We start from the raw sequence: 27,348 nt of genomic DNA, 5'->3' as shown, positions 1-27,348 counted from the left end.
ATTTCTTTTACAAAACACATTTAGCAACATTATAAAGAAGGAAATTCCAGAACAAAACATATTAGTGAAGACTAACACCAAGGGGGCCACTACGAAGAGATTTGTGATGTTTTAATGTGTAAAATGTTGCCACATTTAAAAAAAGCTGTACTGACAGAAGTCCAATAATGATCCGCAGATATAGTTCTTAATCACTATCAGTAGATAAGACACAGGTTATTCCACTCACTGCTAAATGGCCGAGAGCCGATCTTGAATAACACTGTTCATCTGCCAGTATCCATCTACTCTCATCCTTTATACAGACATCCGTGGACCTGAATGTAATGCAAACAACCCTTAAGTGTTGTGTAACTTAGCTTGAAATCATAAAAACATCTAATTTTGTTTCCAAGCAAGCCATGACTGGCTAGCTACATCACTGCAACACAACACAGATACAAAAAATGGCATGGTTCAAAGCAAAGCAAAGTTTTGTGTCTTTTTTTATTATTACAAATGAGAGCTAACAGTAGTTGACACTTGGACAGTGTTCGCAAACATTTCATCTGCAAATGTTGAGCAAATGTTCATCACATAGGGCAGCTGAGTCCTGCAGGCACCATTTGAAGATGTACCAATTGTACAGGTCAATTCAACCATCATCAGCAGTGGCTACCAGGAGGAAGTAATGTTCAGTATATCATCATTATGATAAGATAATATTCAGTTTCGGGTCATTGCTCTGTTCTCCAGACCAGCTGGACTATCTGAACCTGCTGCTAGTAGTCTGGTGCTTAGCCTCAGTATACATTATTGTGCCCCAACTTCTATTGCAACTGAGAAAGTCTTTAGGAGTCATGGTTGGAGTCAGCGCATCTACTTTCTGAAGCGCTTGAACAGTGGATGAACGCCCTTGGCCAGCAGGGAGGCTTTGCTGCTCCGGCTTTGATATTCCATGTAGACGGTGTCATCTGCACCTGACATGGAGCTCATGGTGCCTGTTCTTCTCGAGAACTGATATGGAAACAGGGAGGGACAAAAAAGATGAAAACATTGTAACATACACTCAGGTGTTTTCTGAGTTCCAAGTTTGGCAAAAGTCCTTACTTGTGGTCGTGCGCCCACCTCCCCTGCCACCACTTCCTCCTCAGCATCCAGGTCTGACGCAGCTAGGACCTTCTGAAGCAGCTGCTGTTGCTCATCTCTGGTGGAGAACATTAAATCCTCTTCCTCCATACCTGCCAACTTTGTGATGACCTGAGAAAGAAAATGCCAACTTAGAAGCAGTATTTGTGGGGCGCCTTGGTGGCTCACCTGATAGAGCGCTAACCATTAAGGCTTTGTCCTAACCGCAGCGGCCTGGGGTTCGAATCTGACCCGTGGCCCGATCCTGACCCGTGGCCCTTTGCTGCATTTCATCCCCTGTCTCTCCCCAACTTTCCTGTCACTCTCTCTCACTGTAACTATGATAAAGGCATACAAAGCAGTAAACAGTATTTGTAAATGGAACAAGAACAAGGTGTCACACAGATGAAGATCAAGGATCAAGCACACATATTTGCTTATTCAAAAATATTATTCCATATTTCCTGAAGACTTTGTCACAAACATCTTTAAGAAAAAGTTGTTGGTCGTTGAGGCAGTTTACACTGATGCAAAAAATGTATTTTTTAATGTTGTTTTAACTTTTTTTATTTACCTTCCAGTCATTTTGTCCAGTCATTTTCTATTTAGACTCTGTTTCTCCATATACATTTTAGTAGACATCCATCTACAGAAGAACAGACGGAGCTTTCTTCTAATGTAAACTGACACTGTGAGTGAAAGATGCTTTTTCTGGAACCAGTGTCTTTTCTGTTTACTCTTTGCTTTGTCCCTCTAAAGGAAACTCTGATTGGCTGTTGCCTGAATCAGTCTCAGATTTAAGTGTTGGTGAATCTTGGAACAGTTCCCCCTATAATCCAAGACAGACCCAGATCTTATGAAAACCAAACACTTTTGAATACATAATATCAGGTTCCAACTAGTCTGGGGAAAGTGTATAGACAACAGCAAAGGAAAAAAGAACATCCTATTTGTTAATTCAATTAAACTAAGCTTTTTCAAAATAGATGCCAAACTTAAACGAGGTTCTCCAAAACTAAGTAAAATAAACCTTTAGTCCTTTTAGGTTGTGTATCTAGTGTGACCTAGAGAGTGGAACCACCTTAAAGCTGTATCCCTGGTCCACCAGGAATCTCTGCCTCTTGGTGGAGTAAGCCATCTCCTGTGTGTCCTGGGACACCAGTGAATAGAAGTATGCATTGTACTCCTCTGCTACCATTCCTAAACAGGAGGACAGGTGGTGTGAGAATAACTGTTGTTGTCCATGGACAGAGGTAGAGTAATGTCAGTATATGTCATGTATGAGCAAACAGTCCAAATGTGCTTTCTTTTTTTTTGTTTTTTTTGTTTTTACCTTTCTTAGCTCGTAAGACTCTCCCAAGCCTCTGGGCCTCCTGTCTGCGCGATCCACCATGGGAGGAGATCTGGATCAGAACATTGGCTTCTGGCAAGTCAAACGAGGTGTCTCCAACCTGTTTGGTGGGAGAGATGTTGTGCACATTCAGAGTCATGCAATAACGCCACTGTATCACAGTGCCAGTACAATATGCATTTACCATTTTATCAAAGGCAAACACAATCAGATTTTCTCTTACACAAAGATATATATCTTTGACAAGGTGAAAATAGGAGATAATCTTTCAAGCGATAAAATGTTAAAAAAAGACCACTGAACCAATAAAAAGTAGAACACAGTCTGTGCAGATTACCGTCAATGACCTTATTCAGAAAATACTTTGATAATATTTTGGGGGGCTTTTTTTAATGTTTTTATTTTTAGATACAGTGAGAGAGAGACAGGAAAGTTGGGGAGGGAGGGAGGGGATGACATGCCACAGCCTGAATATTAATTCAATCTGGTTTTAATTCAATTATAACACACTGAAAAACAGAGGGAGCACAACTACTGAGAGAAGGAAATGAATAATACTCAGTTAGTTGTCTACGAATACTGGTGTGCCACCTTCAGCCACCAGGGGCACATGGTGGCTGAAGGAGCACAGGCAATAGTTCATGCAATAAATCCATCATAGACTGACTGGTTTACCTTGGAGATGAAGATGGTGTTGATCTTGGGGTTGTGTTTAAAGTTCTGTAAAATCTGCATACGTTCCCCCTGAGAGGTCGGACCATAGATGTAAGGCCTGAAGTCAACAACAAGAGAAGAAATAAAAACATTGAGAAATCCAGTGTAAAAAGGCAAATTAAAGAAACAATTCAGTTGTTATCACGGTAAATAACCTACTTGTTGAGGCGAATGGCATATTCCTTCAAGGCAAACACATTGTCAGCAAAGACGATGATCTTGTCATTGCGCCGCTCATGAAAGCGAATGAGAAACTGGCAGGCACGGAACTTATTGGGGTTCATGGTGTAGAGAAGGATGCGCTTCTTCGTTTTAATGGCTACATATTCTCTGTAAAACTCTGGAGACATCGGGCACCAAACCTGCAGCGCAGACATGGGCACGTGATTCAGATAGTTTTATCAGTTCTTGGTCAGGTTGTAATGGCAATAACTATCACTGTAGAATAACAAAAGCAGTAGTTAAAGGCAGTGCATAGCAGTTTTATTGTACTTAATGTGATAAACTTCTTCTTGGTATTTCTTTTTTAATGGGGGCAGTTTACATTAATCATTAAATCATATTTAACATAAACAGACACTTTGCCCTTTACAATCAAACCAACAATAAAATCAGACAAGTATAAAACACTCCAAACAAGTTCATCAAGAAAATCAGGTCAATCGTGAGTACACATGTGGGTGGATTTTAACCATATATTAAATTTGATTTTAAAAATGCTGTATGCAGTGCAGATCTTTACTTCCATAGGTGGAGTATTTGGCAAGGTTGGTTTAAAATGCAAAAACCTTAAGTAGTCAAAGAAGGTTAATTAATCTTTAAAGTTAACTTTGTCAAGCAAAGGTTAACTTTGGTCAACATCTCTGGCACAAGATCAACATAATTGAATCCTGAACTGGAACAAAGAGCTTTGGCCAAATATCACTGAGCCATATAATATAAAGGTTATATGACCACAATGTTTACTCTTTGGGATATATTGGTTCACAAAGAAATCACTTGTTTACACCGCTGGGTCTGACTTTCATACATGTGACACACCGGCCCAAATTATTCAATGTTCAACATTTTTGCCCAATGCTCCACACATCGCTGCAAACTGTCTGACTTTAATGACATAAGACAGCTCAACATAGAGAAGAGCACAGAATCAGCCTCATCCAAGTCATTAAATCTGATGCTTATGTCCCTTTATCTCATTTTCTGGTGCAATACTTCAAGACTCACCTCTGCACACTGGACTTTGGCAATGTAGCCATTGTTCTGCAGTTCCATCCAGTTGGCCTCATATAGCTTAGGCCCAATTAGGAAGTTGAGGTCAACAATCTTGTCATCTTCCCTGACCAGTGTGGCAGTGAGCCCCAGTTTGCAGTGAGCCTGGACAATTGTCAGAACACGACGAAACATCTTGGCTACAGGGAAAACACAGAATCATTATGTTAGCGCATTGATTAATCTCTCTAAAATATGTGTCCACTTTATGTGTCTATAGCCGACTGTTTCTCAAATCATCACATCAAATCATTCTTAGCATAGGTTATTATACAGTTTCTATGTAAAACTAATGTACTGTAACAGCTCACCAGGGATAGTGTGCACCTCGTCCAGGATAATGAGTCCCCACTCCTGGCTTCGCATCCACTCCATAACCCTCTCAGCCTCCCAGGAGCGCTTGGTGGTGTGACCCAGCATAGAGTAGGTGCTGATGGCCACCGAGCAGCCGATGGGTTTGTCCTTGGCATCCGAAGTGAAGCGGCAGATGAGAGAGTCATCAATAGTGGACCACATCTTGAACTGGGCCTTCCACTGCTCCACTGACACAGAGGAGTTACCCAACACCAGGCAGCGTTTACGCACCGTGCACGCCGCTGTCACGCCCACCAGAGATTTGCCAGCTCCTGAAAGCAAAGGAGTAATAAAATAATTGAGACAAACAAGTTCTCTACACACGAGATTTATGCTACTAAAAGATAGTTTGATGTGAGGATATGCTGTAACATTATGATAAAATAAAAATCTAGTAAGTACAACAGTATATCCCTTGTTTCATATGGGCTGAGCAAATTTTATATCATACATTATTTACATTTTGTGTCTAAATTCTACTGTTTTGTCATTTCAAGACTGTATCTTTATTGGTGGTGTCCTTTCTGTACTGTCTGCAGTAAACCAGCTGTCTCACCGCAGGGCAGCACTATGACCCCAGAGCGAGCACGTCCATTCCCAAACATCTTGCGCAGACTCTTCTCCTGGTAGGGCCGCAACACTGCAGTGGGCTTCAGGTCTATGTTGATGTCTGGGTTGACAGTATCATTGCGAAAGTCGTACTCTGCTAGGAGGGGGTACTCTAGCTGAATGCAGCGCTTCTGCAGTTCTTCAATCATCTCCTACATCAGATCAGAGAAGAATAGGGAATAAAAACATGATTTAATTTTTTAAAATTTGAAATAAAATCACAATACACAAGCTGCGGCTTTAAAGATTCTAGTTATAAAAGATATTGTCTAAAGCACTGTTTTACCTGAAGTACCAAACTAGTTGTTTTGTATGTTTTAGTTTAATCTAAATCATGCACACTCATTTCAAGCAAATTTTCATTTTTGTTTTAAAGGGCTAGGCAAAACTCTTGTTTATCTAGAGTCTCTTTTAGTTATATTTGGTTCTTTGTTTTAACAACATCTGTTTTCCCTGTTTCCCCTTTTAGTTAACTTAATTTATTGTTTGTATCAATTTCCTCAACCTCCTTACAATTAGCAATAAGTTTGCTTGGCCAGCTACATCTGGTTCTATGTTCCCTTTTCCCAAACGAGCAGGGTTGTAAAACCTTGTAAACTGAATATTTTTCATGTTTTGAGATTTTCATTAACTCACCATGGACTTTTTTCCCCAATACATTAAGTGATCACAAATAAAAAATAGATAAACCAATAATGACAATAACTGTTTGTTGCAGCCCCACACAATAATGTTCAAAACTAAATGACTGCTGTGATGGATACTTCTGCAAAAAAATCTCAAGTAAGATGAAAATCACTTTAATGTATTGGTTGTGTACCTGGCGAATCTCAAAGGACACAGTCTGAGTCTCCTCCTCCTCCTCCTCTTCTTTATCCATCTGCTCATAGTAGCTGAAAATATCCTCAGGGACCTGCTGGGTGGAGGTTTGTCCCTCGCTGGGCTGCTGTGAGGTGGAAGCACCTCCCTTTTCCTGAACAGACTTGGAGATCTGTCAGACAAACAAACAGAGGGTCATCTGTTACACACATGACCAGGACAGCATAGCAAGCAGGAAATTCCGAGTTATTTCCAAATGTGACTCCTTATTGCTTTTCTATTGGATCGTTGTATAATTTACCTCATGTCATCAATGGTGTTTTGTTAAATATGTGCATAATCCTATTTCTAAGAGTGACTACACACTGGTTGAAAATCCTGGTTGATCTGTCCCCAGCCTGTGAAGTACAGTGCATTACACTTAGGTGTGATTTTAAGTGCAATATTGGTTAATGTCAGAAGTGTTACAGATGTGATTTACAGTTGTGTTAGGATTAACTTAACACCATCATTACCATAATGACCTTTTCTGGCTGAAAGTTTAAAGTCTTTTGACTTTACCCAACAATGGGTAGTAAATGCAAACATGTATGTTTGAAACATGTTTAAATTAATAGATTATTTAAAATTAAAACAATAATAAATCACTTTATATGTTTCAGTGTGGGCAAAAAAGAGATACTGCATGACATACTGCTGACTTGCTGTGGATGACTTCAGTAATAAGCTCTGTGTCAGCTCCGTCTGCAGTACGGAGACGACATTCGCGGATCACGTTGTCCTGCAGAAGGCGCTGGATCACATCAGGGAAGGCACTCTCAACAAAATACCTGAGGGTGGGCAGGCAGCACAGTTTAACAAGAGCGCTGAAGAGATGATTAATGATGCTGGACAGAAGGAATACTTGTTGAAATGACTTTACCTATTGTGCTTGAGCACCAGCTTGACTTTGCCATAGCTCACTGTGCAGAGCTGAGAGAAGGATAAGGATTAAATTCAGTGATGAAATAACCAAATTGTGCACACGACATTAAAAGTAATCCACTTGGATTTCATTTCCAAGAACCTTCTTCCTCCTTCAGTGCTCAGTCTGACCTTAATGAACTGCACTATTCCATCAGGTACAGATGTCTTGCTGAGTTTCTGCAGATACTCCACAATATCAGAGGTCTGCAGCCCCACACTGACAGCTGCATACAGGGAATAGGCTGTCAGCTTGTACTCGTGGATGTGGTTAGGCCTGCACACTGGCTCTGCAATGGCCACCAAGAAATCCTGGGCGTACTTGTATACTGGTGAGAAGGCTTCCAAAAAAATGTGTCCATCTGGAGCCTGGGGTAGAAGAGAAAAATGAAATACATGGAAACATCCTTTAGAATATTGTGTGAAAACATGATCACCCGTTTTTACTTTGTAAACTGTCTCAAGTAAGGAAATCAACGATCAAAGCATGGCTTACCACCCAGAGGGGGCGTGAAGAGTGATCATTCTTTAGCAGCATCTGAACTCGGTAGTCTTTGGCTCCATACTCATCCAGTTTCGCACTGGACTCATCCACTTGTTTCCCTGCAGCAGCAGGTACGGCCGCCTGAGACTCGCTGCCCACCACCTCTTCCTCATCTTCTTCCTCCTCGTAGGAACGCTTTTTTGGTTTCTTCTCTGTAGACAGACAACAAGAGTTAGAAACTCTTCTTAGTAATAAGACAGGAATACATTCTCTTGTTTTAGGATTTTAACACAACTGACAATTGACCCTTTATAACACAGTACATCAGTCACTCCATTACAACTGGTTTATGTCCCTGTGTGTTCGTGTGCTCATAGACGCTGTGAGCTGTATTATACACGCATTTCAGTCCATAAGTCTTGATAAGTTATGACCCATTCTTGTTTTTAGAAATATTAATTTGCCTTTCTATGCGGTGTTTTACTCATAGGTCACACCCTTGTCTGTGAGTTTCAGTAAAACCTTTCCTCCATGCATTCGGATCATCATCTTGCCACTGAGTTAACGTTAGCTAACAGCTAGCTAGCTAGGGTAAAACGTTGCATTAGCAACTCACCACGGTCTCCTTTATCTTTTTTACCCATTTTAAAAACGTTTGAATAAGCAATTTCTTTCAAAACATGTCGTTTTTATCTTCACAATCAGCCAGATATCCTCCTGAACTCGTACACAGATGGACTGAGGCGCCTATTGCTTCAGTTACAAGAACGCAGTACCACTTTGAAGGAAAATAACTTCCGGTAGCCTTCAAAATAAAAGATGATTAAGGAAGATTTATTTTAAAAGCAGTGAAAAATACTGAGAGTTACTTAAGCAAAGGAACTTACACTGTAAAAATACTCCATTACAAGTAAAAGTCATGTGTTGAAAGTGAATAACAGGCATGTAAGTATAATCAGGAATTGTACATAAAGTATCAATAGTGCACAATGCAGAAAAATGGCCTTTGTAAGTATATAATTAAGTATCATTACATATGAAATATTAATCTACTAATTTCTTAACTTTTAACTCATATTTAACAGCATTTTAGTTTGGCATTTGTACACGAAATATGGCTCAAACAATTATCAGAGTAGTTACCAGTTAATTTATTGACAGAGGGTAGCTGCCAGCCAAAATCTGAATGACATATGTTCCAAGTTGGCTAGGGAAATAGAGAAATAGAAAAAAAACAACTTTTTTTTAAACTAATGCATATTTAAGTTATAATGAATCAGATAAAACATTTCTTTGCTGTTATTAATGAGTTCATTAATGAGTTTCTGATTTACTGCGACTAGTTGTATCGCCACAGTCTGCAGAAGATACTGAAGTGTTTACTTCCTGTGTGAAAGGTGAAATTCTCCCTATGAGCTTCCTACTTACATTGTCTCTCTGGTGTAAACCGCAGCTTCATGACTTTATTAGAATTAACTAAAAACTACGTGACTGAGGAAATAAATCATCAGTGTCAAATATGTCGTCTGATAAACTAATCGGACCTGCCTTGCCCCCGATGTTCAAGAAAGAAAGCGACGAGGACTCTGATAGCGAAAATGGATGTAAGTATGAGAGCTAGAATATCTTGTCAGACTCTCAGCTACGCTTACTTTAGAATAAATGTTGTGTGAATCGCTAACATCCATGTCAGGTTGTTTTTCCCGCGGTAGTTAATTGTTTTTCTTCCTGAACTCTGTAGTCGCTGGCCCGGCTCTGCCTCCGGGTTATAAACGGGGGGAACCGTCGAGCTCCTCGGACGAGAGTGAGCAAGAGGTGTCGGTCAAGAGAGCCAAGTTAGGACACACATCTGGAGACAGACCTGCAGAGTAGGTTCACTAGTGGACTATAAATGACCACTTTCTGATTAAGCACCATTCAAAAAGGTTTTTACAAACCGCAATTAACGGATTTATAGTAAATGGTTTACTAATGCTTTATAGATCTGTTATAAACCGTTATTAATAACAACTTTTGGGTTGCCAGGTTGTGTAAAAGTTTGCTTGCCTTTCTAGCTCTTTAATTCACTAGGGAGACTCAACATTTACTTCATTAGGGAGACTCATCATATAACTTCAGACTCCATGGATTGCAGAGCGTGTGATATATTAACATCTACAATTGCAAGTGTTTGTCTACCTTTAGCTGATACCTCATTAGAAATGGTTCATTGGTTGAAAATTAATTGCCAACAATTTTGATCGTTGGTCAATTTTTTAAGCAAAAAACAAACGTCCTCTGGTTCTCGAATCTGTTGCTTTTCTTTGTCATATACAGCAGTAAACCTAATATCTTTATGGACTGTTGGACTGAAGACTTAACCTCAGACTCTGGGAGGCTGCATTGGTCTGCATTGAGCATTTTTCAGAGAAAATAACTGGTAATTTAAACCATAGCTTCCGCCCTGGCCAAGACCCTTAATGTGTTAACTTCATACTAACATTTGGAACTGCAAACCTGATGACATATTAGAAAGTACACAAACCTAAATACTTATTAGTGGTTTGCTGACGTTTCAAAATGCATTATTACTGAACAGAAACATGCAGCCATGTCATTAGCCTACTAAACATTTTATATAAACAGGACACACTGATGCATGAGTGTCTTTATTCAAAGATCAGAAATTTAAATTTAAAAATATTGTTCTCTCTTCTTTGTACTATTTTAAGGTTTGCATGTCAGCGGCTAGTCAAACTCTAGGTATAGGCAAGGCAAGGCAAGGCAAGGCATCTTTATTTATATAGCGCATTTCATACCAAGGCAACTCAATGTGCTTTACATAAAAAAAAGAACAGCATAAAACAGCATAAAAACAAAAGAAAACATAGAGTTAAAAACAGGGGCAAAAAAGTAAAATAGAAGAAAATAGAGTTTTAAGTTCTTAAAAAGAGCTCAGCTACAAGCACATGAAAAGAGAAATGTTTGATCTCAGTTCTGCTGGTAGTTAGTTCCAGTTGTGTGCAGCATAACAACTAAATGCTGCTACACCATGTCTGGCCTGAACTCTGTGCTCCACTATCTGACCTGAGTCAGTAGATCTCAGAGCTCTACTGGGTTTATACTCTACTAATATGTCATTCATGTATTCTGGACCTAAACCATTCAGTGATTTGTAGACCAGTAGCAGAACTTTAAAATCTATTCTGTAGCTGACTGGGAGCCAATGTAAGGTCTTAAGAACTGGGGTGATGTGATCGGATCTCTTTGTTCTGGTTAAAACTCGAGCTGCAGCGTTCTGAATGAGCTGCAGCTGTTTGATACTTTTTTGGGGGAGTCCAGTCAGAAGACCGTTACAGTAATCAAGTCTACTGGAGATAAAAGCATGAATCAGCTTCTCCTGATCAGTTTGGGACATGAAACCCTTAATTCTGGATATGTTCTTAAGTTCATAAAAGGCTGATTTGGTGACTGATTTGATATGGCTGTTGAAGGTCAGATTTGAGTCTATCAGCACGCCAAGGTTTCGGACTTGGTCTTTAGTTTCTATAGACAGTGACTCAAGGTGTTTACTGACAGCAACCCTCTTCTCTTTATTGCCAAAAACAATGACCTCAGTTTTTTCTTGATTTAACTGAAGGGAATTTTGGTTCATCCAATTTTTGACTTGCTCTAAACAGTGACACAATGACTCTATTGGACTGCAGTCATCTGGAGACAGTGCAAGATATATTTGTGTGTCATCTGCATAACTATGATAGTTGACATTAGAATTCTGCAGAATTTGACCCAAAGGCAGCATATACAGGTTGAACAGAAGGGGTCCAAGGACTGACCCCTGAGGAACTCCACATGTCATAGGCACTCAATCAGATTGATAACTACCGATGGTCACAAAATAACTCCGCTCTTCCAAGTAGGACCTGAACCATTTTAGGACTGTCCCGCTGAGTCCTGCCCAGGTTTCAAACCTGTCCAACAGTATACTGTGATCCACAGTGTCAAACGCAGCACTGAGATCCAACAGGACCAGAACTGACACCTTGCCTGAATCAGTGTTCAACCTTATGTCATTTAACACTAATAAGAGCTGTTTCTATACTGTGGTGAGGTCGGAAGCCTGATTGAAATTTGTCCACAAGAGTCCACTGGAGTTCAAGAAGTTTGAGATGGGTCTGTAGTTGGTTAAAATGGTGGTATCCAATGTTCTCTTTTTTAAGAGTGGCTTGATGGCAGCTACTTTTAGGGCTTTAGGAAATGTGCCTGATTGAAGTGAGCAATTTATTATTTGCTGCAGATCTGTTTGGACAGAGCTTACAATAGTTTTTTTTCTTCTACAGTTTTTTGGTCAATTGTATTAAACTCAGACATTACAGTTGACTTATTCCTAGGTGATTTTGGGGATTGCATGATAGTATTGTTTTGCTGATTTGTGTTGATATTTAGCCTTATAGATTTAATTTTTTCATTGAAAAGGCAAGCAAATTCATTGCATTTTTCTGTGGAAAAGTGTTCTGAAACTATCTATTTTGGGGGGGTTGTAAGCTTATCAACCATAGCAAACAGAGCACGAGCGTTGTTGATGTTCTTATTAATCAGGTTAATGAATGGTTATAATAAGTATGCAGTGGTAAATGTTAGTAAGCAGTTTGTAACTGGGTTTAGGTCAAATGCCAAATGTCCTGCAATCCTTATCCTATTAAAGAGCTACCTTGAAAGACATGTGTCATGCTGGAGAAGGATTTTACACAACCCGGTAACCCAACTTTCTTTCTCATTAATGACTTATAACTTATCTATAAAGCATTTGTACATTATTTGCTAACTATTATAAAAGCCATTAATTACAGCTTAAAACTCATTATGAATGATGCCTTTTCAGAAAATGGCACCAATGAATGAAATGTCTTTGAACAGGGTGGAGAAATCAAAGGTACAAGAGGATGATGATGGTTTCTTTGGACCAGCTCTTCCACCAGGATTTAAGAAACAACAGAGCTCACCAGAAAGGTAAGCAAATACATTTTATAGTTTATTTCAATGAATTATTAGAAGTGAAAATAATTAGTTGAGCAGTGTGGATAAACACTGAATTATGGAAGCTGTAACTTCATAGTCTTCCCTCAGACCACCTGTGCTGGGACCAGCTTTGCCTCCTGGGTTTCGCAGAGCAGCATACGATAATGATGATAATAATGATGGTGAAGATGGAGATGGTTTCCCAGGGCCTGCCCTACCTCCAGGTTACCAGGCTGAGCCCTCAAGCAGTGAAGGAGAGGATGAGGATGTGATTGGACCCATGCCAGCCAGGGGGCCTATAAATGACACTGTGGCTCTGGAATTTGAGCGCAGAGCACAAAGGATGAAAGAGAAGCTTACGGGAGACGTGAGTCCTAATCTCCCCCACAGTTGTATCACCACAGTCTGCAGTGTATACAGTCTTAAGCTAAACGTACAGATTTACCTCATAAAAGTAATAAGCATAAAAACACAATAACAATATTTAAGTGACATATCAGGAGCTACAGTGTCCTGTTCATTTTTTTTTAATGCCTTTAAAAAATTTTATTCTTCTGCTGTCTAAATTCAATCCTGTGTTTATTTCTGTTTAACCAGGACACTCCTGAGGTACTGGCCAGAGAAACATGGATGACAGAGCTCCCACCAGAATTGCAGCACATTGGCTTAGGGGCTCGAACTTTCAAGAAGAGATCGGGTCCAGAGAACAAAGATCGCTCTATTTGGACAGATACACCGGCAGACAGGGAGCGCAAAGCCAGGGTAGTTAATGAAGAATAGCTTGTCTTTATTCTTATTATTGGAAATTCTTATTTCTTATTTTTTAACCTATATATTACTTCCCTGTTTCTCATGGCTCTATTCTTCACTAATAGGAACGCCTTGAGGGCAAGAAGAAGGGTGAGTCGGAGAAAGACAGTGTCCCACAAGTCTCCCACAAGGACTTGGATATTGCAGAGAAAGTGTCTAAGTATAATGTAAGTGGTATTAACTCATTATTCTTTTTTTCTGAATGTTCCCATATATAGTTAATGTCAGATGTGATGTACATTTTCACATTAAGCCCAGGACTCAAATTTCTCTACCCACTCCCTGTTATCAGGAGTCTAAACGTGCTGAGTCTCTGATGAGTTTGCACACGAAGAAGATTAAGGAGAAAGCAAAGGAGAAGGTCGACAAACCAGTGGAGAGGAGACCATTTGATCGGGATGAAGACTTGCAGGTGAATCGCTTTGATGAAGCACAGAAGCAGCGGCTCCTGAAGAAATCTCAGGAACTGAACACACGGTTCTCCCACAGCAAGGACAGAATGTTCCTCTAACAAATTGTCATAAGTTAATGTGTGGACTGTTTCTACAGATACTGATGTGTTAAACAAATGGAGAATTTCATTTTGTGAAAAAACTTGAGTGGCCCCAGTGCGACAACAAATGTTTCATACTTATTCAAGCCGTTATAAAGCAGGAGCCAATGGAGCTTGCATTTTTTCCAGGAGGCAGTGTATTATCGCTGATGATATGGAAGAAAATATTAAAATAAAATAATTTTTCTTACATTGTTCTAGGTTATCTTTTTAGATTTGGAAAACCATCTGTTAAATGTAGTTTAGTTGATATGGACTAAAGTTACATTGAAAGTCATTTTCATCTGGTATTATTTTTTTTATTATTGTTAGTTTAGACAAAAATTTGCATCATTCATAATATAAAACACCCCAATGACACAATTAGTGATTGTTCAATGCTGCAACATCTTTTAATGACTGAGTTTTGACCAATATTTAACAAGCCTGTCAAAGATCAAACAACACATGTAACCCCACGGGGTGCACAACATGCCATCAGTGACCCACATCAGACCAACAAGACTCTTCCAAAACAATCAAAAAACCATACCACAAACACAAATATATACAAATAACCAGAACATCAAAATCAAGATTACAGAAAACAAAGTAAACTCATGCCAACAAAAAACAAATAAACCCCAGACTGAGAGGCAGCAGAAACAGCAGTCCCCATGCTAGGCCTCTAGCTCCTCTTTAATCCTTCACTTGCCAGGATCATCTCGTGGAGACTTAATTTGGAACAGCCCGGGTGGAGCTAAAGGGGAGACAGGAAAAGGAAAAAACAAAAGGCACCAGGAACAACATGGTGCCATAACTCTATTGTTTTACGTTTGTAATGAATGAAACAATGTTTTTCTTATACCCAACTACTCTTTGGCCATCCAGATTACTGACATAAAGACTGTCTCTCAATGCCTTCAACCCTGCTAGAAATGTAGAAACCTCAGATTGATTTATTTGATTCTATGTAATACCTTTTGTACAGATTGCTTTAAAATGCATTGTTATGCGGCATGCACCCCTTGTAGCTTTGCAGTTTTTCATGTGTCCAGTAAACTGCTTTTGCTTTTATTTTAAATCAAGATGATTAAACTTTGTTTTTTAAACCCGTGTGTTATTTTTTGGGGCATCAACAGGTTTTGAAAAGTCTTTGAAGAGCACAGAATTCAGTTTCCTCTAAAAGCCTAGAGGGAATTAAAAAATCCTAAATTGACTAAACAATTAACTCAATTAAGTCTTAAATATTTTCCCTTTAATGTTGTAGGCAGTGATATTAGGTATAAAATGGTTTTAAGACAGATTGCAGGTGTCGAGAGAAACCTACATTTAATTCCAAATTATTGCATTAATGGATTTCTGTTAAATCTTTTGTGGAGTTTCAGCTCCATCCATAAATTTTCTGCTACTTACCTGGTTCCAAGACAATTAATTAAATTAATTAAATCATCATGAATTATTCCATTTCCTGCTGGGAAGTACTGAGAAATGTGATAGAATTCGCAGATTTTTTTTAAACTTGTGAATCATTGAAAATGCCTTAAATCTGACTTAGCTGAAGCTAACTGCGTTGCTTGCTTGTATTTGTATGAAGAAGCAGTTTAAGTAGTATTAAGAGGTAAAAAAAAAAAAAAAAAAAAAAGGGAGTAAAGGGATGAAGAATGCAAACCGCAATTGCGTTTTTAGCAATACCACCTAATTATGTGCGTTTGAGGAACACAAAACTGATTTGGACATTCAGAGTTGCCATACTTTCTTTTACGCATGCGTTTGGCGGTTGTATTGAGTAGCTCTCAGAGGCATCATTTTAAAAACATGTCAGAGAAAGGAGACGTGGATTTAACTGGTGCCAAGCAGAACACCGGTGTGTGGCTTGTAAAGGTGCGTGTGTGACCCTTTTAATAACGCTAGTTCATTTGGGATATTTGATCAGTTACCGGTTTAAATAGTAGTAAAGGCTAACAGTCATGTAGCTTAGCATTTCCCCCTACGAGCGAATGCGTTGTAGCTAACGGTGGCTAACTGTTAACTGGCTGAGTTAAACTGATCACAACTACTCATCGTACAATTATTTGTAATACACAACACGCCATACTACTATTAATTTAACTATAGTCCGGCGTTTGGCAGTAGCTGAGGAATGGGAAAAGATGCACCTTCGATGGAAAAGTGTTTGGCACATAACAGCTTGACATAAGTAAACACAGCCAAAGCTTTTTGCCATGAAAAAAACACTTGGGTCATTTGATATGCTTTCAGTTATTGCACTACTACAGCTCAATGTGAACTTGTATATGAGGGTCAAAAGCAATCACTAGTGGTGCCTCAGTGGAAAAATTAACACTCTACAGCAATATCAGTTGCTAGAAATATTTATAGATGAGATAATGTTACGAGTTTTTTAGGAAAATATTGAGCCTGAATGTTATGGCAACTGAGTTTAATATCATGACCAAACAAACGCTGACTCAGCCTCTGAGCTCAAGTGTTCATTTGCTTCTCTAGAAACTGAAGTTCTTTTGTTCTTTTGTGCAAAATCTGTACATGAAGAAAGTGACAGGATATGGTACAACAGTTTTTTTTCAAAGGATCAATGCAAAGATTTAAAAGCAACCCTAATAAAATATACTGATTTTTCTTCATGTAGGTGCCCAAATATCTTTCTCAGCAATGGGCAAAAGCAACTGGCAGAGGCGAGGTCGGGAAACTCAGAATCTGCAAGTATGTGAAACAACTGAGCATCAGTAAAATAGCAGTAGTCATGCCCTGTTATTGTTGCCAAACTATCTGTTTTAATTTTTGTTCATTATGTTTCTTTCTCAAAGGAAAGGAAACCAAGGAAAAGCCGAGGTAAGTGGTGTTTAAAAGAAGTACAATTCATCCTGGTGATGGACACATCACATCTTTCAGACAGTCCCATGCACAGTGCAATATCTGAGGTAGAAGTTGCACTCACTTTGTGGGGTTTTTATGACTGTGCTCTCCCAGGATGTTGTACACATGTAATACATATATAGTCATTTATGAAAGCCATCATTATGATGTAGTACACGTGCATTCATGATACTAGATTTATTTACAGTTTCAAGGCCACTATTGGATTCTTAAAAGCCAATGGCTGTGAGGAGCCAAATTTTCTTCAGTAAATATAATCAAGAATAGCATAAGTGTGGCCATATGTATCCATGCCCTGTTATACTGCTGCACTGGACACAGGATAGTAGTAGTAGGATCAAAAGTCAGAAAAGAGGCTGCAGAAATTAAATATGAATGATGCTGCTTCTTTACAGGTGAGTTTCACTTTGAATGAAGAGCTGACTGTGATTGAGGGTATAGAAGACAAGACAGTGTCTGCACCTCGCGAGCACCCGTTCACCATGCAGTCAGTGGGAGGTCAGATGTTGGCAGTCTTCACTGAGACCTCTTCAGGTGCGTGTCTGTTTTCACCTTTGAGCCCAGCAAGAGGATGTCACATGTCTTTGTTATTAACTTTTCTGTGACATGAATGATCTGTTTGTACTGGAGCCCAGAGGTAAGTTCTGTGTGATCAGGTGGCGGAGGCGTCCGTCCTGCTTCTCTTTGTACAGCTTGCTGTCCTCATGCACCTTGCCTGCCCCTGCTTGTCTTGTGTTTTGTGAATTCTCAGCACATTTTTCTTAGAGTGTGAAGCTGTCCACAGTTCTGACAGAACACAAATAAGAAATTTACTGTACATCGTGGACAAGTGAACACTCAATGGAAAATAGAAGAGAGCTGGTCTATTGGAAATTCTGTCTTCATCCAGTCTGATCTGTGTTTCTGTCTCTATGTATCAGAGAATTTTAGTTTCAGTGTGTGATCACCTGTCCGTCATTTGTTCTGGTTTCACCTTTTCAGTCTGCTGCCAATCACCTCAGCAGATTGGGTATATATGATCAGGCACAATGGCCCCATTTGGAATTGATTTAACAGAGAGTAGATCAATATCAACACAAATCATTCCTGAATTTTAAGTTAATTGAGTTGGTGCATGGGTTTCTTTGGTTTGGTTTGAATTTCACCAGCCTTGTCTGTCCTCTAAATGTAACGAAGGCATTTTGTTGCTTGGTGCAGGTGAGCTTGTGCTACTGTGCTTACTTTGGGACACCATCGTGTGCGTGTGTGTGTTTGTTAGGGCTGCACAGTTGAAAATGTATTTTTTGAATTTTTTTATTTCATAAGTGCAACTTGATATGGAATTTCTTTTCGGAGACCTGAGCATTAAGGCAGCTGTTAAAAAAGGAGAGAGGTAGTTACTGCTGCATTTTCCAAATTGCAGTCAAAACTGGAGGAATGCTTTGGTAACAAAGTGTTTTGTTGTAGAAATGTATTGTTTCAAATAATAAGTTCCATATTCGTGCAGCCCGTCAGTCATGGATGTGTATTTTTGGTGGGACAGCGTGTCTGTGCTCGCTTGTTGTAAGGGCATGCCTGCTTTGCTCATGCGCACGCGTGTGTACTCGTCAGAGATTACACCAAGAAACTCTGTGTGATTAAACGTTTTAGTGTGCGACTAAACTCTGGGTGTGGTACTTACTGTCCGATCCCCTCCTCCCTCCGTCTTCCATCCCCTGTATTTTCATGTTTACCATCCCTCCCTCCCTTCCTGTAGGCCAGTCAGAAGAGAGATCTGATGGCAGCAGCTCAGGTTCGGGGGCAGGGGCAGGTCCAGGTGAGTCCTCTGTGTCGCCAGCGAGTGACAAAGTTCCGCCTCTGGGAATCTGACACACTGAGTGTCGGTTATTTTTTTAAATAAATGGCGTTTGTAGTACCACAGTAGAAACCCACATACATGCTTTGGAAGATGCATGTATTGGTACCAAAACTCTAGACACTTTGACTTCATGTAGCGCCCACTTTTGCCATGTGTCCTCTTCTCTTTGCACAGTTGTATCATTCATATCAAGCATCTGCACTTAGTTTGCACTGTCTTGACTGGAAGATGGAAATGTGGTCAGACTGGGTTAAGACTGCACTTCAGCACAGTTCTACCAGCTCGGGGTAATGGCTGTAATGTCTGTCATTGTGTTGGCAAATTAAAATCTGACTGTTGTAAATGTTAGTTCAGACCTACTCTATGTGCATCAGCAAGCGTCCTTCAAAACTGTATGTAAATAACTTAAGACTGTGATGTGATCAGGTGGCACTTTCAGTGATGTGTTGTTAAAGAATTTTATAATTTTTTTTTTGTCTTGGCGCTCAACTACCATGGCCAGTGGACTCCTGCTTACACTTACCCTTAGAAGGCCAAAGCTGTTACCAACTTCTGCATAGTTCAATTGCACTCTCATCAAGTGTGCAAATGCACCATAGCACATAAACATGCATGTAAAGAAGCAGTATCAAAGAAACTGCAGTAATCAATTTTAAAATGTTGTTTAGTTATGATCTCCATTCTGAGTCAGTAGCTGGCCGATGTAGCTAGCTTGGAAATGGTCTTCGAAAAAGTTGGGGAAAAAGTGATTGTATGAAAGAGAAATTCATTGACTGAATTGGAATTAATCGTAGAAATAATCATGGTAATACCATTGAGTAGATGAACTTTCAACATTTGACTTGGTGTTATTGTAATCAGATTTTGATGAGTTTCAGAAACTGACCCTTGATTGCTCTGGCATATTTCTTTCATATTTAGGGGAGACCCCGAACTGAACTCAATTCATAAGCTTGCAAACCCTTGTTTCTGGGATGTATTTCTTTGAAACACATTGCACCGTTGTTCACAAATAGTGTCTGCTTTCATCCCTTCTTTTCTTGCACACACGCAACCACTCACCCTTCCTTCTTTGGGACAATGTTTTTATCGAGGTTTTGATGAACTCTCTTTTTTCTTTTTCAGATAAAATAGCCTTGGAGGGAGTGGTGGTACAGAGAGCAGAGTGCAGACCTGCTGTTAGTGAAAGCTATATGAGGCTAAAGAGGTGTGTATTTTCAAAATGGTGTACAAACACAAGCTAGTGTGTTAAGAACTTGAACCTGCATTCAATCTACAATGTTAGATGCATGAATAAAGCTTATGTATTAGGCTATGTCAACATTATCATGTATGTACACTAGTATGCAAAGGTTATTAGGCATTGCGTCCAGCCAGTGACATTAACTCCCATAAATGGACATGTCTGCCATGTCATTATAGTCTTCTTAGTGAAGTTGTTTACCTCATTGTCCAACATTTGTGTCACACATGAGCATCCACAGAAACAGTCCATATTGTACAAACCCTGTATGAAAGTTTAACCTACCAGACAGAACTGACTGTACAATGAACTCTGTTGCAAGTTACATCTGAATAACATCTATGAATAACAGTAAACTGAGTAACTTGTATGAACCTAAATACACACTTAACCCCTTCATAATTTGAATAATTAAATATTAGAATCTTTTTAAATTGGTATTTTAAAGATGCTATAATATCCTAATAAAGTTACATAGCACTAATTGCACAGCTATTGTATTACATTGAATTACATAATACAGGTGTTCCTATTTTTCAAGTCACACAGTGTAAACAGTTTGTGATGTATTGTATTTGCCAAGTAAAAGTAATTCTCATTGTCTAACAGGTTACAAATAGAAGAGTCCTCCAAGCCAGCCAGGCTATCGCAACAGTTGGATAAAGCTGTCACCAGCAACTACAGACCTGTGGCCAACCATGCTTACAATGTAAGAAATAAGTTCTTATTTTTTGTCTTTTTTAATGTAGTCTGCACATACAGCACAGTGTTTATTGATGCACTTGGCCAAGTATTTACCATAAAGTTAAAAGCCCATAGAAATTTTGCTTCAAATTACTACAAATCATGTAGATATTACAATACTGCATAGCCTATTTTTTGTTGATGATAAATTACCTATCTCAAGCAAATTTCTAACGAATGGAAATTAATGGACGGGAAGCCTATTACATTCTCTCGAAAATGATGCAATTTGAATGTGACTTGTATTAAACGAGTTGTGACATTTAAAGCTACTGGTAAAGCTGTATAAGGTGAAGACCTGTACCTGACCACTGTTCTTACTTTTTGCTGCAGCTTGAGTATGAACGGAAAAAGAAGGAGGAGGGCAAGAGGGCAAGAGCTGACAAACAGCAGGTGTTGGACATGCTGTTTTCTGCTTTTGAGAAGCACCAGTTCTACAACATCAAAGACCTGGTGGATATCACCAAACAGCCTGTGGTAAGACAAACAAACAACACTGTTGACCCAGGAAATAATATTCACAGTGATGAATTTTAATTTCAGCAGTAAATTTATAACTATAGTGCTTGTTATATCTGTATTTGGAGTCTTACAGATGTTATTTTGCAGCTTTTTATTTAGACCTCATTATTTATTATTATGCCTCTGATTCACATAGACTGAGAGAATTATACTAATCTTTCCTTTTCCTTCTCCCAGAGTTACTTGAAGGAAATCTTGCGAGATATTGGCATCTACAATGTGAAGGGAACACACAAGAATACCTGGGAACTCAAGCCAGAGTACCGACATTACCAAGGCGAGGAAAAGACTGATGAATAGTTTCTGACTGCCCCAAGGTCGATGCACCACCTCTTCATTTGACGGGGACCCCCCCCCCCCCCCCCCAGATCAGGCCTAGGTTGGGCCACCAGATGATAATGAGGTCAAGCAAAGATTGAATTTTATAAGGAAAGGAGAGGTTCTTGTATCTTCTTGTTATTTTGTAGGAGACAAAAAGGAGGGGCAACGGCTAACAACTTGATGTTTATGATCAAGTGCACACCGTCTTGTCCTGATGTTGTTTCATGTGGTCATTGCTCCAGCAAGCCCTCAAGGTAAAAGCCCCTGGTATTTGATTCAGATGTTCTATCAGAGCCATAGGGTGTAGTATTTCATGAAACCAGTGATGCGTTTATGAACTCTGGTTCTTGGCATTGAATAATGTTTTTAATGTTTTGACACAAGTACATCCAGAGGAAAAGAGCTCAATGTTAGATCTTACGACTCTCACCACTAAACCGATGTCGAGGTTCCTTCTTCTATACATTGTATAATTTTCTTTTTTTATAACTACAAATTAACAGATTTCCCCACCAAGACAAATGCTGACTGAACTTGCATTGGCAAAATTTTATTGCTGTTATGTATGTACTTCAGATGTCCTACATTACCCCTTCCATATTCACTGTTAATTTTAAAGTGTTTTACATTTAATTGACTTATGCAATAAATGGTTCAGTGGTCCATTTTTAAATCTTACTTTGTACTAGAATGGCATTCAGCCTAACAACCCTGCACAGGAAGAAGTAGAACCATTTAACCTCCACAGCAGATTTTTCCTCACAGTTTACCTGCCTGGTTACATTTGGCTTAGTCCTTGCTTTGAGCCATTAATCTTATTCTGTTACCACGTAAAGAATGTTTAAATGGCTTACCACTGCTTTAATCCATCACTGATCTGTACAGTATTTAAATCTGTGGTTCTTAAGTAAACAGTGAAATGGTACTGATTGCAGAGAACCTGGAAATAGTTTGTTTCTGCATCAGTTGATATCTGGACTTTCACACACTAATGCAGTAATTCAAGTTTAACAATATATAATTAGTTTAAACTTAAATTCACAAAAACTTCAGAAATGGAGTTAAATAGCTTTTATTACTTTATAAACACCAGATGCACAAGTATGCAGATTCGTACTGCTTCCATGTATTACACGTAGGACAGTGCTGCAGTGATCAGATATGGCCAACTAAGTATGGCATCAGGCAGAAGAGAAAAATGTTCCACTGTTCCAATCTCCATCAGGTGTTTATGGAGTCTTGCTTATTACCTGCAAGAAAATTTAAAACATTTAGATCCAACACAGTAAAGTGAGTAAGGTTTATTTATATTGCACTTTCCACAAAGACCAGACACAAAGTGCTTTGCACTCAAAATAAAATCAAAAGCACATCAATGTCACAAAGACATGCTGCAATGAGTAGTGGTGCCTTGAGATCTAAATAAGACACGAGTTAACAGTAACATGCTTTGATAAGCTGCCGGCTAAACACACTGAGGAAATGAACTAATGACAAACAAGACGACTAGACTTTCACTAGACACTTACAGGGACAAACATTAACTTGATCCTATACTGATCCTCTGTCCACTGTCTTGAAAGCAAGGGCAGTGAGCTGGAATCAACAAAGATTCAGTGGGCAAAATAAAACAATCCACTTATCTACACATATTTAAGTCACTAAAAATAATCACCTGTGAATCTGGACCATGTCCAGTAACTGTGCATGTATTCCTCAATTCAATCTGTTCTGCTATAGAATGTAGCAGCCAGAAAGCGCGAGGAAGGTTCAGTTTAGCATCTCTATGCAAACCCAGAAGCCAATGCAGCCTGCTTCAGGTCTATCAGTGGATGCAAATTCAGTCTACCCCAACTAAAGACAACATTATTAGTACTCTAACATGCCTAACTAAAACTGTGCACTTATTTACCTGATATCCTTGCACTTATTGAATAGATGTACCACTTGTACCACACACCAAGGTCTCATTCCTCCGGATAAAAGTGTCTGTCAAATGAGTAAATGTAACTTAATGTACTCGCCTTGCAATGTATCAACTCTTCCCAAGACTGCTCAACAGTATGTTACAGCTGCTGTGATCTCGTTCTTTGGTTTCATCTTGCACCTCCAGACTGGAAAAGGGAGAAAAGGCGGTTACATTCAGGCTCTTTACAGAACAGTGTCTGTAACATGTGCACAGATGAGGTTTCGTCTTTAGAGACAAGATCTGGTGTAATGTTAAACAGCTCAAATGATTAATGGGAGGTCCATGTTCATGTTAGACATTTGTTTTTGATTTATCCTCCCCTCTTCAATCCGAGACGCCATGGAAAAGTGGCGGGCAGAAAGCGCGGGGACATGTAATATTGCATCTGAAATAATAAAACCCAGGATATCTCACACCAGAGAGCCCAGGCTGTCAAAGATGCAGTGTGTGGCCAGTGCTACAAGACATGATCAGTTAAACAGTCAGACCTAACTATGCATCTCCACAAAATTAGACATATCTTTACATACATTTTCAATCAGACTTGATGCAGACGGTAGAAGTTCTCTTGTTGGAGCTGCTTTCTCAGAACCATTTTCTCAAGTACTTATACAGTCTTAACAGACTGTGGTGTTTACTGGGGCATTCAAGGTCGATGCACCACCTCTTCATTTGACGGGGACCCCCCCCCCCTAGATCAGGCCTAGGTTGGGCCACCAGATGATAATGAGGTCAAGCAAAGATTGAATTTTATAAGGAAAGGAGAGGTTCTTGTATCTTCTTATTTTGTAGGAGACAAAAAGGAGGGGCAACGGCTAACAACTTGATGTTTATGATCAAGTGCACACCGTCTTGTCCTGATGTTGTTTCATGTGGTCATTGCTCCAGCAAGCCCTCAAGGTAAAAGCCCCTGATATTTGATTCAGATGTTCTATCAGAGCCATAGGGTGTAGTATTTCATGAAACCAGTGATGCGTTTATGAACTCTGGTTCTTGGCATTGAATAATGTTTTTAATGTTTTGACACAAGTACATCCAGAGGAAAAGAGCTCAATGTTAGATCTTACGACTCTCACCACTAAACCGATGTCGAGGTTCCTTTTTCTATACATTGTATAATTTTCTTTTTTTATAACTACAAATTAACAGATTTCCCCACCAAGACAAATGCTGACTGAACTTGCATTGGCAAAATTTTATTGCTGTTATGTATGTACTTCAGATGTCCCTACATTACCCCTTCCATATTCACTGTTAATTTTAAAGTGTTTTACATTTAATTGACTTATGCAATAAATGGTTCAGTGGTCCATTTTTAAATCTTACTTTGTACTAGAATGGCATTCAGCGTAACAACCCTGCACGGGAAGAAGTAGAACCATTTAACCTCCACAGCAGATTTTTCCTCACAGTTTACCTGCCTGGTTACATTTGGCTTAGTCCTTGCTTTGAGCCATTAATCTTATTCTGTTACCACGTAAAGAATGTTTAAATGGCTTACCACTGCTTTAATCCATCACTGATCTGTACAGTATTTAAATCTGTGGTTCTTAAGTAAACAGTGAAATGGTACTGATTGCAGAGAACCTGGAAATAGTTTGTTTCTGCATCAGTTGATATCTGGACTTTCACACACTAATGCAGTAATTCAAGTTTAACAATATATAATTAGTTTAAACTTAAATTCACAAAAACTTCAGAAATGGAGTTAAATAGCTTTTATTACTTTATAAACACCAGATGCACAAGTATGCAGATTCGTACTGCTTCCATGTATTACACGTAGGACAGTGCTGCAGTGATCAGATATGGCCAACTAAGTATGGCATCAGGCAGAAGAGAAAAATGTTCCACTGTTCCAATCTCCATCAGGTGTTTATGGAGTCTTGCTTATTACCTGCAAGAAAATTTAAAACATTTAGATCCAACACAGTAAAGTGAGTAAGGTTTATTTATATTGCACTTTCCACAAAGACCAGACACAAAGTGCTTTGCACTCAAAATAAAATCAAAAGCACATCAATGTCACAAAGACATGCTGCAATGAGTAGTGGTGCCTTGAGATCTAAATAAGACACGAGTTAACAGTAACATGCTTTGATAAGCTGCCGGCTAAACACACTGAGGAAATGAACTAATGACAAACAAGACGACTAGACTTTCACTAGACACTTACAGGGACAAACATTAACTTGATCCTATACTGATCCTCTGTCCACTGTCTTGAAAGCAAGGGCAGTGAGCTGGAATCAACAAAGATTCAGTGGGCAAAATAAAACAATCCACTTATCTACACATATTTAAGTCACTAAAAATAATCACCTGTGAATCTGGACCATGTCCAGTAACTGTGCATGTATTCCTCAATTCAATCTGTTCTGCTATAGAATGTAGCAGCCAGAAAGCGCGAGGAAGGTTCAGTTTAGCATCTCTATGCAAACCCAGAAGCCAATGCAGCCTGCTTCAGGTCTATCAGTGGATGCAAATTCAGTCTACCCCAACTAAAGACAACATTATTAGTACTCTAACATGCCTAACTAAAACTGTGCACTTATTTACCTGATATCCTTGCACTTATTGAATAGATGTACCACTTGTACCACACACCAAGGTCTCATTCCTCCGGATAAAAGTGTCTGTCAAATGAGTAAATGTAACTTAATGTACTCGCCTTGCAATGTATCAACTCTTCCCAAGACTGCTCAACAGTATGTTACAGCTGCTGTGATCTCGTTCTTTGGTTTCATCTTGCACCTCCAGACTGGAAAAGGGAGAAAAGGCGGTTACATTCAGGCTCTTTACAGAACAGTGTCTGTAACATGTGCACAGATGAGGTTTCGTCTTTAGAGACAAGATCTGGTGTAATGTTAAACAGCTCAAATGATTAATGGGAGGTCCATGTTCATGTTAGACATTTGTTTTTGATTTATCCTCCCCTCTTCAATCCGAGACGCCATGGAAAAGTGGCGGGCAGAAAGCGCGGGGACATGTAATATTGCATCTGAAATAATAAAACCCAGGATATCTCACACCAGAGAGCCCAGGCTGTCAAAGATGCAGTGTGTGGCCAGTGCTACAAGACATGATCAGTTAAACAGTCAGACCTAACTATGCATCTCCACAAAATTAGACATATCTTTACATACATTTTCAATCAGACTTGATGCAGACGGTAGAAGTTCTCTTGTTGGAGCTGCTTTCTCAGAACCATTTTCTCAAGTACTTATACAGTCTTAACAGACTGTGGTGTTTACTGGGGCATTCTGCCGAAGCTCAAACCCCACAATCATCCTCCATCTGGCTCATTCAGGTGTCCAACAAACGGCATGTGATCCGCTAGGAAAAGAGAGGCTGGAGAAGAGGGATTATTGTTCAGTACTCCCAATATAGAGGAAATACTTTTACACCAACAATCTGTCGAAGCTGTGCATTTTAAAATTTGGTTTCTAGTGATGTAAAGCAATTTCTAACACAACAGCAAGTAAATTACTTCAGATTACACTAGAAAATTGGGTGGGGGGGGGGGAACAAAACAAAACAGGTATTTATCGAGAATCTAATGCCACTGCCGCAGGTTAAAGTCATAAAACTTCTATATCTCAATGTAGAAAATAATGAGCACGTCTCCAATGGGCCGTCCCAGTATTTCCACACATCCACTAATCTGCTGATTATTTCCTCAATTAATTAAACACACAAATCCCTCGGTTCATCCCCTGAACCGAGGGATTATCTTTGAACTTCCAAGAGCTGGCTCCAGAGCACAAGGTGGCATTAACCTGGAGGAGGGCACGGTAGCAA

At 39.3% G+C, this 27,348-nt stretch overlaps 3 protein-coding genes and 2 non-coding genes across 6 annotated transcripts; 2 read left to right on the top strand and 3 right to left on the bottom strand.

Annotated features, from left to right (window-relative positions):
* Window positions 1-462: 462 nt before the first annotated feature.
* Window positions 463-8,461, bottom strand: ercc3 (excision repair cross-complementation group 3). Its single transcript, XM_071488891.1, has 15 exons — window positions 8,290-8,461; window positions 7,686-7,885; window positions 7,322-7,558; window positions 7,149-7,198; window positions 6,921-7,056; window positions 6,228-6,398; window positions 5,355-5,559; window positions 4,756-5,070; window positions 4,400-4,584; window positions 3,332-3,534; window positions 3,134-3,230; window positions 2,441-2,558; window positions 2,189-2,307; window positions 1,090-1,239; window positions 463-996 (listed from the first exon to the last, which is right to left on the bottom strand). The coding sequence occupies exons 1-15, from the start codon at window positions 8,315-8,317 to the stop codon at window positions 859-861; spliced, it is 2,352 nt and encodes a 783-aa protein (XP_071344992.1). The 5' UTR covers window positions 8,318-8,461; the 3' UTR covers window positions 463-858.
* Window positions 8,462-9,051: 590 nt separating this feature from the next.
* On the top strand, window positions 9,052-15,125 carry gpalpp1 (GPALPP motifs containing 1). The gene is made up of 7 exons (XM_071488811.1): window positions 9,052-9,277; window positions 9,415-9,541; window positions 12,570-12,662; window positions 12,780-13,038; window positions 13,269-13,433; window positions 13,547-13,648; window positions 13,774-15,125. The coding sequence occupies exons 1-7, from the start codon at window positions 9,193-9,195 to the stop codon at window positions 13,990-13,992; spliced, it is 1,050 nt and encodes a 349-aa protein (XP_071344912.1). The 5' UTR covers window positions 9,052-9,192; the 3' UTR covers window positions 13,993-15,125.
* Window positions 15,126-15,744: 619 nt separating this feature from the next.
* LOC139627747 (general transcription factor IIF subunit 2-like) lies at window positions 15,745-27,085 on the top strand. Of its 2 annotated transcripts, XM_071488813.1 has the most exons (9): window positions 15,745-15,897; window positions 16,664-16,737; window positions 16,842-16,866; window positions 17,307-17,445; window positions 18,647-18,706; window positions 19,874-19,955; window positions 20,601-20,700; window positions 21,069-21,212; window positions 21,435-27,085. In XM_071488813.1, the coding sequence occupies exons 1-9, from the start codon at window positions 15,781-15,783 to the stop codon at window positions 21,555-21,557; spliced, it is 864 nt and encodes a 287-aa protein (XP_071344914.1). In that variant the 5' UTR covers window positions 15,745-15,780; the 3' UTR covers window positions 21,558-27,085. The 2 variants fall into 2 exon arrangements, with proteins under 2 accessions (XP_071344914.1, XP_071344915.1); XM_071488814.1 differs by lacking the exon at window positions 18,647-18,706.
* Window positions 23,284-23,416, bottom strand: LOC139628489 (small nucleolar RNA SNORA31). The gene has a single exon (XR_011692799.1). It is a non-coding gene; the product is annotated as a small nucleolar RNA SNORA31 (small nucleolar RNA).
* LOC139628488 (small nucleolar RNA SNORA31) lies at window positions 25,900-26,032 on the bottom strand. The gene has a single exon (XR_011692798.1). It is a non-coding gene; the product is annotated as a small nucleolar RNA SNORA31 (small nucleolar RNA).
* Window positions 27,086-27,348: the final 263 nt, after the last annotated feature.

Source organism: Trachinotus anak, unplaced genomic scaffold (assembly GCF_046630095.1).
Source record: "Trachinotus anak isolate AG129_WGS33_773 ecotype Australia unplaced genomic scaffold, CSIRO_AGI_Tana_v1 ptg000011l, whole genome shotgun sequence".
In the NCBI taxonomy this organism is placed as follows: domain Eukaryota; kingdom Metazoa; phylum Chordata; class Actinopteri; order Carangiformes; family Carangidae; genus Trachinotus; species Trachinotus anak.
This window is presented reverse-complemented; position numbering and strand designations above follow the sequence as displayed.

What these genes read in the sequence shown, in the direction of transcription:
- LOC139627747 (XM_071488813.1), top strand. Translation starts at nt 15,781, where the DNA reads ATGCGTTTGGCGGTTGTATTGAGTAGCTCTCAGAGGCATCATTTTAAA. An exon ending in CTTCACTGAGACCTCTTCAG is followed by an intron (nt 17,446 to 18,646) that starts GTGCGTGTCTGT and finishes CCCTTCCTGTAG; the next exon opens with GCCAGTCAGAAGAGAGATCT. An exon ending in AGCTATATGAGGCTAAAGAG is followed by an intron (nt 19,956 to 20,600) that starts GTGTGTATTTTC and finishes ATTGTCTAACAG; the next exon opens with GTTACAAATAGAAGAGTCCT.
- gpalpp1 (XM_071488811.1), top strand. Translation starts at nt 9,193, where the DNA reads ATGTCGTCTGATAAACTAATCGGACCTGCCTTGCCCCCGATGTTCAAG. An exon ending in CTCTGATAGCGAAAATGGAT is followed by an intron (nt 9,278 to 9,414) that starts GTAAGTATGAGA and finishes TGAACTCTGTAG; the next exon opens with TCGCTGGCCCGGCTCTGCCT. An exon ending in ACAGGGAGCGCAAAGCCAGG is followed by an intron (nt 13,434 to 13,546) that starts GTAGTTAATGAA and finishes CTTCACTAATAG; the next exon opens with GAACGCCTTGAGGGCAAGAA.
- ercc3 (XM_071488891.1), bottom strand. Translation starts at nt 8,317, where the DNA reads ATGGGTAAAAAAGATAAAGGAGACCGTG. An exon ending in GAATAGTGCAGTTCATTAAG is followed by an intron (nt 7,199 to 7,321) that starts GTCAGACTGAGC and finishes TCCTTCTCTCAG; the next exon opens with CTCTGCACAGTGAGCTATGG. An exon ending in AGTCTTACGAGCTAAGAAAG is followed by an intron (nt 2,308 to 2,440) that starts GTAAAAACAAAA and finishes CCTCCTGTTTAG; the next exon opens with GAATGGTAGCAGAGGAGTAC.